This window comes from Balaenoptera musculus, chromosome 6 (genome assembly GCF_009873245.2).
Source record: "Balaenoptera musculus isolate JJ_BM4_2016_0621 chromosome 6, mBalMus1.pri.v3, whole genome shotgun sequence".
NCBI classification, from domain to species: Eukaryota; Metazoa; Chordata; class Mammalia; order Artiodactyla; family Balaenopteridae; genus Balaenoptera; species Balaenoptera musculus.
The window spans coordinates 112,692,057-112,704,808 of NC_045790.1; the positions used below are offsets into that span (position 1 = coordinate 112,692,057).

At 55.1% G+C, this 12,752-nt stretch overlaps 1 protein-coding gene across 3 annotated transcripts; it reads left to right on the forward strand.

Annotated features, from left to right (window-relative positions):
* Positions 1-8,014: 8,014 nt before the first annotated feature.
* GFI1B (growth factor independent 1B transcriptional repressor) lies at positions 8,015-12,343 on the forward strand. Of its 3 annotated transcripts, none has more exons than XM_036856251.1 (6): positions 8,015-8,114; positions 8,669-8,809; positions 9,233-9,504; positions 10,095-10,232; positions 11,062-11,326; positions 12,165-12,343. In XM_036856251.1, the coding sequence occupies exons 1-6, from the start codon at positions 8,015-8,017 to the stop codon at positions 12,341-12,343; spliced, it is 1,095 nt and encodes a 364-aa protein (XP_036712146.1). The 3 variants fall into 3 exon arrangements, with proteins under 3 accessions (XP_036712146.1, XP_036712147.1, XP_036712148.1); XM_036856252.1 differs by having other exon boundaries at positions 11,161-11,326; XM_036856253.1 differs by lacking the exon at positions 10,095-10,232 and having other exon boundaries at positions 11,161-11,326.
* Positions 12,344-12,752: the final 409 nt, after the last annotated feature.

Genomic DNA, 12,752 nt, shown 5'->3' on the forward strand with positions numbered 1-12,752 from the left:
AGGAGGCTTGAGGGGCAGAGGAGGAAGGAGGTGGGGGGGATCAGGAGGTGGCCTCTGTGCCCAGTGGGCTGAAAGGTCCGAGACTGGCCATCCCAGCCTTCCCGCTGGTGACGGACACCTGGAGGCACCCCCCCAACACCCGGCCCTCCCTGTCCTCCACAGCGGCCACCAGATGGCAGCACATGCGGGCCTTGGGACCCGAGAGCAGCCTGCCCGTGGGCCTGAGCGGCTGAGGGTCCCGCACATGCGGGAATCACCCACGTTCAGTATCACACCTGCTGCTCCTCATTCGGTCTAGGGTCAAGTCTGAGGCAGCATGAATTTGACTTTTTTCTCAACGGACAATAGGGGCCACTCTAAAAGCAGTTTGCAGCAGCACAAGCCGAGGGCTTTGTAGGCGAGTGCTCCAGGCTGGGGATGCTGAGTGCTGAGCTCATGGAGTGAGGGAGGGAGGGAAGGAGAAGAAGGAAAGGGAGAAAGGAAGGAGGGAGGGAGAGAGGAAAGAGGGAAAGAAAGGAAGGAAGGAAGGAAGGAAGGAAGAAAGAAAGAAAGAAAGAAAGAAAGAAAGAAAGAAAGAGAAAGAAAGGGAGAAAGAAAGAAAAAGAAAAAGAAAGGAAGGAAGGAAGAGAAAGAAAGAAAGAAGGAGAAAGAAAGAAAGAAACAAACAAAGAAAAGGAAGGAAGGAAGGAAGAAAAAGAAAGAAAGGAAGAAAGAAAAAGAAGGAAAGGAAGGAAGGAAGGGAAAGGAAGGAAGGAAAGAAAGGAAGGAAGAAAGAAAGAAAGATACTAACTTATGAGTTCTCTACACAAAATCAGGTTTATAAGTAAATGTTTTATTTTAACTTCAATTTTTAAAATTTAATAATTTAGCCATTACTTTTTAAATCCACATGTTATTAAAAATTTCTGGAGAGTGAGTGCCGCTGCAGGAGTGAAGGGTTAGAGAGGAGAATGGAGCGTCTTGGCTCCTGGAAAGCTTTGATAAGCAAATACAGCCCAGCGCTCTGGCGCGCTCTCTATTGGCTGTTTCTTCACCGCCAGATTTTGACACAAATAATCAGATTGAAAATCAGGTAGGGAAACAGAAGAGGAAACACACACGCGCGCGCGCGCACACACACACACACACACACACACACACACAGAAGGGGGGGAAAAGGAGAAGTATCAACTCGAGCAGAGAGTCACGAATTGACTGGGTGGCACCGTCCCCAGAGGGAGCGGCGAGGTTCCCACCGTGGACGCGGAGCTCCGGACAGGTGAGTGAGTAGAGCACCCCTGTCTCTTCTTTTGAAATTTGCATATCCGACTTAGATCGTTTCCAAGCGGTTTACCTAGTCCCTTTGGCAGTCCTAGGAAGACTAAGGTGGGCTGGAAAAATCTCTTTTATGAGAGGTGGCTTTCAGTCCTTGAACCCAGAGAAGAGGTGGCAAGGAGACAGTCTTCTCTGAGATGCTGCGAGCCCCCGTGTACCCGTGGAGGAATTACCTTCCGCCAATTGTGCGTGTATACCCGTTGTTGTTATTTTTGTTTTTGCTTTTTGGCCGTATGGCATGCAGGATCTTAGTTCCCTGACCAGGGATGGAACCCGTGCCCCTGCAGTGGAAGCGCAGAGTCTTAACCACTGGATCGCCAGGGAGGTCCCATGAACGCCCTTTCAAGATTTGATTTTAGGCTGACAGAGATCACCTACCTGCACGATGTCAGACCCACACCCCAGCTCTCCCAGGGACCTGGGCAGGCGAAGGCAGGACACACGTGGAGGTGCCCGAGTTGGTGTCCATCTTCGGGGACAGACTGGCCCTGTCCCCAGGGCACTCTGAGCCTTTCTTTGGCTGTGAAATAAGAGAGTGGGATTGAGGACTCTGAAGGAAGTCTTAGCTTCAGCACCCGCAGTCCCAGGCGACCTTCCCCAAAGTTCCTGGGACACTTTGAGAGGGAGGCGCTTCACATTCAGAGCCTCCTAAGGGGAACAGGGGACTGCCGTCTCCACTGCACCCTCCCACCCAGCCTCCAGGGACAAGAGATGGGGAGGTGGTGCCTCAGCCGCTTCTACCTAATTTTGAAGAAAAAGCCAAATTAGAGTCTGGGCGTCTGGGGAGAGGTGCTTGCTCTAACGTAGGGCTTGTTAAGGGGGGCAGTCCACAGAATCACTGTGGGTATGTGCCTGTGTACATTTTGCTGGGAAGAAAGTCCGCAGCTTTCATGAGATACTACGGTGGGAGGTGCAAAGTAATGTTCGGTCTCTGGACGTGGATCTGGTGGGAGCCAGCTGAGCTGCACCTGCCCACACGGGCTCACTCCTCTGCACATTTCCTAGTGGGCAACAGGTAGAAGACTTCAGTCTTAGAGAAGGGGCAAGTTTCTTGTCCTCAGAGGTGGTGCAGAAGGGATTCTTTGGATAAGAAGATGTGTGAGGTTTCTTCAAACTCAGATTTGGGGATCGGAGGGAATTCTCTGGTGGTCCAGTGGTTAGGGCTATGTGCTTCCATTGGAGGGAGCACGGGTTCGATCCCTGGTCGGGGAGCTAAGATCCTGCAAGCCACTCAGCAAAAAAAAAAAAAAAAGATTTGTGGGTTGGTATGTCAGTTTCCCAACAGAAAGTTCTTGGGGACCACCAGAGAGTTATACTTGGGTTAGGTTTGATTGATGGAGTCACTCAAAACCAGTGCAGAGCATTTTCTCAAGGCTTTCAGGAGACTGGGTGGTGGTGTCCTACTGGAGAGTACAAGGGCTTCCGAAGCCTTTGGGGCCAGATCGCCCCCCCTGGGAAGACTAACCTGATCACATGTGATGCTTCACTGCGACACAACCTCTCAACCCTTTTCAGAAACAACAGAAAACTTTACCCTTCCTCAGTCTAGAGGGTGGTTTTTGTTCCTTTGTTTCCAGGAATTCAAACCAATGGGAACTGCTTTAGCCTCTAATTCAGAGATGCTCAGGAAATGTTTTGTTCACTCCTTTTTGTTTTGTTTTTGTTTTTTAGATTAATTTTTATTGGAGTATAGTTGCTGTACACTCCTTTTTGTTTTTATTGAGGTAAAGGACACATAACATGAAACGGACCATTTTAATCATTTTTTAAGTGGCCGGTTCAGTGGCATTAAGCACATTCACATTGCTGTGCTACCGTCACCACCATCGATTTATAGAACTTCTTTCATCTTGCAAAAAACTGAAACTCTGTCCCCAGTAAACAATAACTCCCCATTCCTCCCATGCCCCCAGCCCCTGGCCCCCACCATCCTACTTTCTGTCTCTGAATTGGACCACTCTAGGTAACTCACATAGGTAGAATCATACAGTATTCATCCTTTGGTGTCTGGCTTAATTTCAAGTGGCATAATGGCCTCATTGTTCATCCATGTTGTAGCGTGTGTCAGGATCACTTTCCTTTTGAAGACTGAATAATATTCCATTGTTATGTCTATACTATATTTTGTTTATCCATTCATCCATCAATGGACACATTGGTTTTTTACACCTTTTGGCTATTGTGAATAACCCTGCTATGAACCTGGGTGTACAAATATCTGTTCAAGTCCCTGCTTTCGATACTTTTACATACCCAGAGGTGGATTCACCTCTTTTTGACATTGCATCCTCTGAACTTAGGAAGAGACATGTGAGAACTTCTTCCAAATTTCGAATAAAAGTAATGACTACCCTCTGCTGGGGCCCCAAAAAGGACCTGGGCTCACGTCCCCTGACTCCTACATGGGAAGGGTGATTTTTTGTTTGTTTGTTTGTGTTTCCCCTTGAGTCGTGTCTTTAAACATAAAGGAAGTCCAAAGGGTCCTCCGTAGCAGACTCTGAGAAACAACGGAGTCTTACTCAACCCTCCCAAAAAGGGAACCCGAGTGATGAGTTTCTTAGTCAAGGTAGGTCGCTCCCGTGCTAAAAGTCAACGAACCCCAGCATGGGATTTTAGAGCAAAAGGGAAGTTTAGAAATCTCTTAGTCCAACCGTCCCTTTTGAGAGATAGGAAAACCAAGCCCCAGGTTGGCGGCTGACGTGGTTAAGCTCAAGGTCACAGAATCCGATTCAGCCCCACGGGAGGCGCCTCGTTGCACGGAAATCACAGGCCTGCGGCTCTGGCTCCACCTGGAAGTCAGGGTGCAGGGCTGCCCCTCTTCAGAAGTACTGGCCGAGATTCTGACTCAGGGTTGGGGAACCCTCTATTGGGATTGGGGGTTTTTGAAGAGATATTAACAGTGAGGCTCTTTCCGGAGGCCCGATACCATCAAGGCCTCTGTTTTATGAAGAAATCTTGGGCTTCTTTCACAATCTCTGCTCTTAGCTCTTTCTCAGGACAGGTTAGTGTGAATCAAACAGTGTGGTTGTTAATTAACTACAGTATAGGTGATTGGTTCCTTTTTTTTTTTAACTCAGCTCACAGGGGTCAAAAGGAAGTTCTCTGGGTGCACTTGGCCTCCACAGTGAGCTTGGTGGCTCAGCTGTAGGGTTGCCTTCGCCACCGTCACTTTGCCAGGCTTAGCGGAGAGAATGTTCTAGGGAGGGAAGGGGAAGAGATTGGGGGCGCTGGGGGGATCACTAGAGTGGGCCCTGAGAATCACCTTCCTGGGACCCCCTTGCTCCGCTGTGTACGTGCTTCTGAACCCCAGAGGGCCATTGTGTTGTCATCCCAGGTTCCAATCAGCTGACCTCTAGGGTCTCCTTGGGTTCTGAGCCCAAGTGATCACCGAAGCTTCCTAAAAGAAGCCTGTTCCCTCGCCTGCCTCTCCACCCCAAACTCCTCACGAGCCTAGGTGGGGCCTGCTGGATCCTGGAAGGGTCCAAAGATCAGGGGAATTTGATTTGTCCCCCATCTTGCCCCACCAATGAGACTTCTCCTCCCTGCTCCAGGCAGGCTATCTTCATCTGGTGTCGAAAGGACTACAGGTGCAGACGGGCAGAGCTTGGGGCCAGGAGTCAAGTCCTAGCAGGCAGGGGCTCTGGGTCTGGCTCTGCTGTGAGGCCCTGGACAAGCCACTTGCCTCTCTCAGCCTCAGTTTCCACCCCCACCCCCCGTGACCCGGGAAGACAATCACTGTTTCCCTTGCCCCCGTGGGTGTCAGATTCAGTGACACAGTGCACACTGGGGAACTTTACGTGCTGTCCTGGTTTCCTCCTTAGCTTGTCAGCTCAGTTGCCACCGCCCTGAACAAGAGCCCACCCCGTGGTCTGACAGCCAAGAGCACGGAGGCCTGGGAGGCAGAGGACCGAGTCCAGCTCCGCCTCACTCTGCCCTGGGATTGTGAGCCCGTCTCTCAGCCTCAGTTCCTCCTCTGTAAAATGGGGTAATAGCCACTCAGCTCACAAGCCAGGATTATCAGAGCTGAGGCTCTGCAGATCCAGGCTGCAAGAAGTATTTCCTGGTGTTCTAGCTCAGCAGCTTTAATACCTACTTTTGGTTCTAGTTGATTGACTAATAAAATACTATGTTTTTAAAAAATCATGGCTACGGAGGTCCCCCCAGAACAGAAGGAGAGGGGAACCCAGCCTCCCAGCCCTCCCCCAGAACGTGGGGGTCTCCTCTCACTCTGCCCAGGCTCTGGCCTCTTCAGGGGGGCTCCTGAAGCCAAGAGTTAGAAGGGGGAAGGAAGGGGGAGTGTGGGGAGCCCTGGGCGGGGGGAGGGGAGGAGGCATGAGGAAGAAGACTGTCCCTGGGAGATAAGAGCTGCCCCACAAGCCTGCGGAGGACAGCAGGCTGGCCGAGCCTCTTGAGGTCAAAATCTGACAGCTGGACCGGACCCCAGAGGCCATCAGGTCCCACCCCCTCATTTCAGGGCCCAGGGGGAGGAGCCTGGAGCGTGTCCCGGCTCCTGGTCAGGGCTTGACCCCATCCATAGAGCGTGCCGGCTTTGGGTCCGGCACTGGGGATGCCACCAGACCAGACAGGACCCAAGCAGTGCCTGCCTTCCCAAAGCCTCTCCTCTGTGGGCTGAGTACCTCCATCCCCCAAGCAGCCCAGGCACCACACCGGGCCCCTTACACAATTGTTTGTAATAAATAAAGTTCCTTTCTCTCCCCAGCAGTCCCAGGAGGTTGGTTTGAGATCGCCATTTAGCAGATCTGGACACTGAGGTCTCCATCCAGGAAGGCTGGGCCTGGGATGGCCCCTGGCAGAGCGGCATGGCCCAAACTCCTGCTGCCCCCAGAGGGGCGGGCAGGTCTGGGCACGGGTGTGGGTACCTCTTCTGCCTGCTCCGGGTCATCCCCTTGGGGAAGGGGTGGCTCCCAGGGCCGCTCCCAAGGCAGAGCTCCAAGCTCCCTCTCTAATCTGCCTGCTCCCAGGCTGCTCCTTGGCCACGGCCTTATCAACCAGGCCCTCGCTGCTGTTCAGAGCTTTTTCCCGCGATCTTTTTCCCCGCGCTTGGCCCTATCACGCCTGCAGCCTTGCCTGGTGCCTGGGCTGGCCCGGGAGTGGGGGACTCACTCCTCCTCTGAGGCCTGGGGAATGGGCCCAGCAGAGCTGCCATCAGCACCGGCGTCGGCTGAGTATTTCCTCTGAGCTTCTGCCTGGGTGTGGCATGGGGGTGGGGAGGAGAGAGGACCACCAGGAGATGTTCTGTCTCCTGGCAGCCCTCAGGAGAGCCTCACGGCTGGGCGCAGGGATGTGAAACATTTTGGGGGGGGTGGGGGACGGCGGGCAGGAGATGCTCTCTGCCCCAGAGGGCTCGGTACCAGAAGCCAAGAGTATCGGGTAGTCAGGCTGGTCCAGCTCCGCACTCCCCGCCCCGCTGACCCGTGGGTTCAGTGACGGGCCTGGGCTGGGCTGCCCTGTGCTCAGTCCCCAGAGTTGGTGGACATTGGCCTCTTCCTCCCTGTGCACAGAATGACCTCAGGCCTCCAGTGGGGTCCTCTCGGGCCTCGAGCTCCACATACAACCTCAACCATCCCCTCCACACACGAGGAGAGAGAAAAAGCCCCTCCCTCTCTGGGGACCAGATTCTGGGCTGGAGCTGCGGACAAGGTGCAGCCCCTCTCTGACTACATCAGCACCCAACTTGCACCATAACGTGGATTTGCGATTGAGGTGGCCCCCCTCGTTGCACCCCAGCTGCCAGGCTCCTCTCTGATAGGCGCTGAGCACATACTATGCACTCACCAGCACCATAAACCTGGATTACCAGCTTACAGAAAAGGTAATAGGCCCAGAGAGGTTAAGCGTCTGCCCCAAATTGCACAGCGGGTGAGCTGGGATTCTAACCCATGAGCATCTGACTCCAAAACCTGTGCTCAGACCACAACTTTCCGTGGCCTCTGAATGCAGACCCCACCGGGATGCAGATGCAGTTTTCTGGGTGCAGGGTCCAGAGTGTTTCACAAATGGAGGTACCCCTGCCCTTCCTTCTCTGCTCCCAGTGTAACTCAGGGCATGCAGCTGGAACAGGCTGACCTGGGGTTTTCTAGAAGTGGGTGTACTGGTTTGCCAGCAAGAGAGGAGTGAGGGACACTAGGCTTTGTAGCTGCTGTAACAAAATACCATAAACTGAGTGGCTTAACACAACAGGAATGTATTCATTCAGGGTTCTGGAGTCTAGAAATCCAAAATCAAGGTGTCAGCAAAGTCAGCTCCTCTGGAGTTTCTGAGGGAGCGTCTGTTTCAGGCTTGTCTCCTAGCTTCTGGCTTGCCAGCAATCCTTGTCTTGAAGCCGCATCCCTCCAAATCTCTGCCCCCATCTCCACGTGGCCCTTCTTCCTGCGCGTGTCTGTGTCTGTGTGTCCAAGTTTCCTTCTTCTTATAAAGACACTTGTCACATTGGATTTAGGGTTTCTCCGCACCTAGTGTGATGTCAGCTTAACTTGATTACATCTGCAAAGAGCCTATTTTCAAATAAGGTCACATTCACAGATTCTGGGTGGACATGAACTTTGGGGGACACTATTCAAACCAGGACAGTGGATTTTGACTTTAGGAGGAGGTCCTAAAATGTAGAGGAGTATCGTCCTCTTGTCCTGCCTAAACTGTCTCATCTTCTCCCCCTGTAGGTGTGGGGCACCCGTTGACAATGCCACGCTCCTTCCTGGTGAAGAGCAAGAAGGCTCACACCTACCACCAGCCCCGTGCCCAGGAGGATGAGCTCCTCTGGCCTCCTGCCCTTGGCCCTGGTGAGTATAGCCCAGGCTGGCCTTCTGCTGTGCCCACCAGGACTCCCTGCCCACGTGGTGGGGAGGCAGCAGCATTCCACCGGAAGTAGCCGCTCTTCCAAGTCTGAAAACAGGAGGAGATCAGTACATGTGGGTTGAATGAATGAATAAATGCACCCATCTCTTCTCACCCCATGGGGGTGATGAGAGCATCCTGATTGGAGCTGTCTTCAGCAGCTGACGTGTGACTCGTAATCAGAGGGCTGATCTAGGGCTGAGGGTGGGTGCTCAGAAAAACGGAGACTGGTCCAAGAGCTCTCCTGGGGGAGGGGAGGGGGAGGGGGAGGGGAGGGGGAGGGGAGGGGAGGGGGAGGGGAGGGGAGGGGAGGGGAGGGGGAGGGGAGGGGAGGGCGGGGGTCTCCTCCTGGCCTCCACGCTGCTCCCACCATCCTAGGCAGAACCGCTGAGCGTGCGCAGCCAGGGGCGGCAGCAGTGGCCTCTCTCTGGTGCCCCTCCTTCCCCCAGTCCCTCCCGACTTCCCAGAGCTGAAGTCTGACGGTCTTGTCTCCCCACAGTGGCCAGGGACCAGGTCCTGGGCACCAACCCTGTCCTCAGCACCCTGTTCCCAAACCAGTGCCTGGACTGGACTGACCTCAAAAGGGAGCCGGAGCTGGAGCTGGACCAGAGCTTGATGACCAGGATGGCCTCCGCCCCAGGTACCCAGCGGGGGACCCCCGCCACTCCCCAGCAGGTGCAAGGGGAATGGAGGATGGATGGGCCCGTGGAAGCAGGGCCCCTTGGAGTTGTGGAGTCAGGGAGGATCGACAATCTGGGCTCTCAGGCTTCTGCTTGAATCCCTCCAGGACGGGGAGTTCATTCCCACATGAGAGCTTCTGTGTGGTGGGGCAGAGGAAGCAGCTGGACAGGCCCACGTAGTGGGTGAGGTGGGCACTCTGCAGGGGTTGGGGCACATTTCCGGACTGAAAAGCCAAGGAGCCACAGTGAGGACCCAGACCACCCCCCAGTAAATAATTGGGGCTACACACCAAAGCCTCAGCATGAGGTCACAATGGAGGGTGGCGGGGAGTGGCTGCCCTGATTTTAATGTCACCACTAGGTAAATGTCCCACTCTCCACAGAGGGGCCTGCTGTGACGTCCCGACCCCAGAATGGGGACTCGCCATCCTCCGACTCACCCCCGTTCTACAAGCCCAGATTCTCCTGGGATGCCCTGGCTTCATCCTACGGCCACAGCTACCAGCAGGCCCCCTCCACCATGCAGTCTGCCTTCCTGGAGCGCTCCGTCAGCCTGTATGGCAGCCCTCTGGTGCCCAGCACCGAGCCGCCCTTGGACTTTAGCCTCCACTACTCCCCGGGCTTGGACACATACCACTGCATCAAGTGCAGCAAGGTGGGTGGCCGGGATGCGGGTGGGCTCTCGGGTCCTGCTTGCATCCCCTCTCCAGCACCCTGGCAGCTGCGGGTGTTCAGAGTTGGGTGCCCCCTGCGATGTGACTCTTGGGTCCTCTGGTGGGATCAAGGACTCACAACATTCGTCCTCATCACCATTCACTGAGCCCTGACCATGTGCTCAGCCCTGTGCTAAGCACTTGACATGCATGAGCCCCGGGAGGGGGACGAAGGGTTAAGGTTCAGAGACGTTGAGTCACTTGCCCAATAGCACGCAGCAAGTAGATATCACAAACAGCATTCAAACCTGGCTCTGCCCAACTCCCACTTTTTAACAACCATTCAGCCTCCAGATAGGGCCAGGAGGGACTTTCCAGATCCCCCGTCCCAGACTCCATTCTATAGACAAGAAAGCCAGCCACAGAGAGGAAAAGGGACCGTCCCAGGACACACAGCACATGGCAGCAGAATCGGCAATCCAGTGTTCCTTCTCCTGGACACCCAGCTATGGCTGAGCTGGGTGCACAGGTGGGACCCCGGCCCCTCTCCCTCTCTGCACCCCTGGGGCCTCATGCTCTGCCCCTCCTGCAGGTGTTCTCCACCCCACATGGGCTCGAGGTGCACGTCCGCCGCTCCCACAGTGGGACCCGGCCCTTCGCCTGCAACGTCTGCGGCAAAACCTTCGGCCATGCAGTGAGCCTGGAGCAGCACAGGCACGTCCACTCCCAGGTGGGCAGCTGGCTGAGCGCAGCACCCTCACTTCCCACTCCTGCTCTGTGCTCCCCCCAGGAAGCCTAGGGGGCTTCGGTGGGTCTCTCTCTGTGCCCCTGAGGGTGACAGATCGGGGGGCCCTCATTATCTGCCGCCCTGATCTGGGTCTCCATCACCCGCCCTTAACACGTTTGAGTCCCTGATGGACCAAGCTGGCTTCATGTACAGTTGGAAGAGGCTAGGAGCTCAGGTGGGATTTCGGGGGCAGCGAGATGTCTGTGATGCTGAGGGATGACCCCACCTACTGGGTGGTCAGGACAGGTTTCTCACCTCTGAGACCCTTGACTCTTAGAATCTTGAAGTCAGGCTTAAATGTTCATCTCATCCCACTCAGCCCTACCTGACGCCGAAATCCCTTCCTCAGAATCCCATTCCAGGGAAAGCACCTGAAACTGACCTGAGTTGCTGACACCTGGGTAGATATAAAAGCTCAGGTGGGAAACGCAGGAAAAGATGGTTAGAATGTACCACGTGCCAGTTGCCAGCTCAGTTCCCGACCTCCAATCCTCCCAACGATCCTTTGAGGTCACTACCCATAACGATCCAATGTACAGATGAGGAACTGAGTCCCAGGGAGGTTAAATGACTTGCCAAAGGTCACGTGGCGAGTAAGAGGCAGAAGCCAGAATTGGGCCCCAATAATTCAGCCGCTTAAACAGACCACAAGGGAAAATCCCCTAATAGGAGGCCACTCAGGGGCCAGGCCTCGCCCCCTCCTGGGAGGCAGGAATGGGGGTCCCTGGGCCCCATCCTCGAGGCCACCCCAATGGAGTGTCCTGTTCCTCAGGGGATCCCGGCCGGGTCCAGTCCCGCGCCCAGCTTGGCAGTCCCGGGTCGCGAGGCCCCACCTGCACCTGACCCCCCGGGGCCTCGTTTCCTCCGGCAGGGGCGCAGCTTCGAGTGCCGGATGTGCGGCAAGGCCTTCAAGCGCTCGTCTACCCTGTCCACCCATCTGCTCATCCACTCGGACACGCGGCCCTACCCCTGCCAGTTCTGCGGCAAGCGCTTCCACCAGAAGTCGGACATGAAGAAGCACACCTACATCCACACCGGTGAGGCCGCGGCCCGAGCTCTGCCCCGGCGGAGCTCCTCCCCGGCCTGGGTCCGCCGACCCTTCCCCCACCCCGCCCCCACCAAGCCCCGCACCCCAGGGCCCAGACAGAGCCTCCGGGCACCCCACCTTTCTCTGTTAAAAGGTGCGGGCTTTAGGACCCGGGTGAGGAGGGATGGGGGTGTCAGGTTACACAGGGGAGGCCACCCCCATCCAACAGGAGGGCTGGTCACGCTGTGCTACTTAATGCCTAGAAAAAGTACTGGAAGGAAATAGCAAAATGTCGACACTGATAATCTGTGTGTAGAAGTGAGACCAGCAGGTGAATTTCTCCTTCGTTCGTCATTCCTTCATTCACTCATTCCTCCAGCCATTCATTCCTTCATTCCCTCATTCATTCATTTCCCATTTGGTCATTCATTCATTCATTCATGCTGCTACTCACCCTTTTGGTCCCCCACTCATTCACCCATTCCCCGTTTGGTCACTCATTCATCATCCCTCCAGCCATTCATTCATCCTCATTCAGTCATCCATTCCTTCATTCCCCCATTCCTTCATTCCTCAGCTGTTAGCCAGTGCCTCTTTTGTGCAGGGCCCTGTACCAGGTTCTGGGCTTCATTGATAAACAAGGTGGACCCAGTCCCTGCCTTAAAACCGGGATACAATTGTCCGAGGGGTTGGGTGGTCAGAGTTGTATTTTTCTTGTCTCCCTTTTCTAATTATTTTCTAAAGTGAACGTGCGATAAAACATAATAAGTTTCCAGAGAACAACTGCAGGGCATTGGGGCAGCAGGTCTGGTCCAAACGGCCCTGACCCTGTCCTTGCCGCCCCGCAGGTGAGAAGCCACACAAGTGCCAGGTGTGTGGGAAGGCTTTCAGCCAGAGCTCCAACCTCATCACTCACAGCCGGAAGCACACGGGCTTCAAGCCCTTCAGTTGCGAGCTGTGCACCAAGGGCTTCCAGCGTAAAGTGGACCTGCGGCGGCACCGCGAGAGCCAGCACAACCTCAAGTGAGACTGTCCCCGCTCCCAGCTCCTGACCGGCCTGCCCCAAGATCGTGTCACCTGGAGGGAGGCCAGCCTCACACACCCAGATCCCCAGTCTCCTGGAGGCAGCACTGGACGGGACTCGTCAAGCTTGTTTTGAGACTCACGAAATTGCTGTGTGACCTCGGGCAAGTCACTTTCCCTCTCTGGACCAACAATTCTCCTGCTGCAAAGTGTGGCAGCTGGATCTTTTCTGAGCTGATGTTGTCTACAGGTCTAAGAGCTCGGTGCCTTCCCCCCGGGGCAGAGCCCAGGAGGCCAGAGTAGCCCCAGGTGCACAGCGATACCAAGAACAGACCAGAGCTGGGACCCACAGAGAAATCCTCCCCCTGCCTGCTGTTCGCTGGGACCTGGTCAGCTCGGTTTTCAGCAGGCCC

Coding starts and splice junctions, on each gene's coding strand:
- GFI1B (XM_036856251.1), top strand. CDS start 8,015: ATGCCACGCTCCTTCCTGGTGAAGAGCAAGAAGGCTCACACCTACCAC. Junction 9,505..10,094: donor ACTGCATCAAGTGCAGCAAG/GTGGGTGGCCGG, acceptor CCCCTCCTGCAG/GTGTTCTCCACCCCACATGG. Junction 11,327..12,164: donor GCACACCTACATCCACACCG/GTGAGGCCGCGG, acceptor GCCGCCCCGCAG/GTGAGAAGCCACACAAGTGC.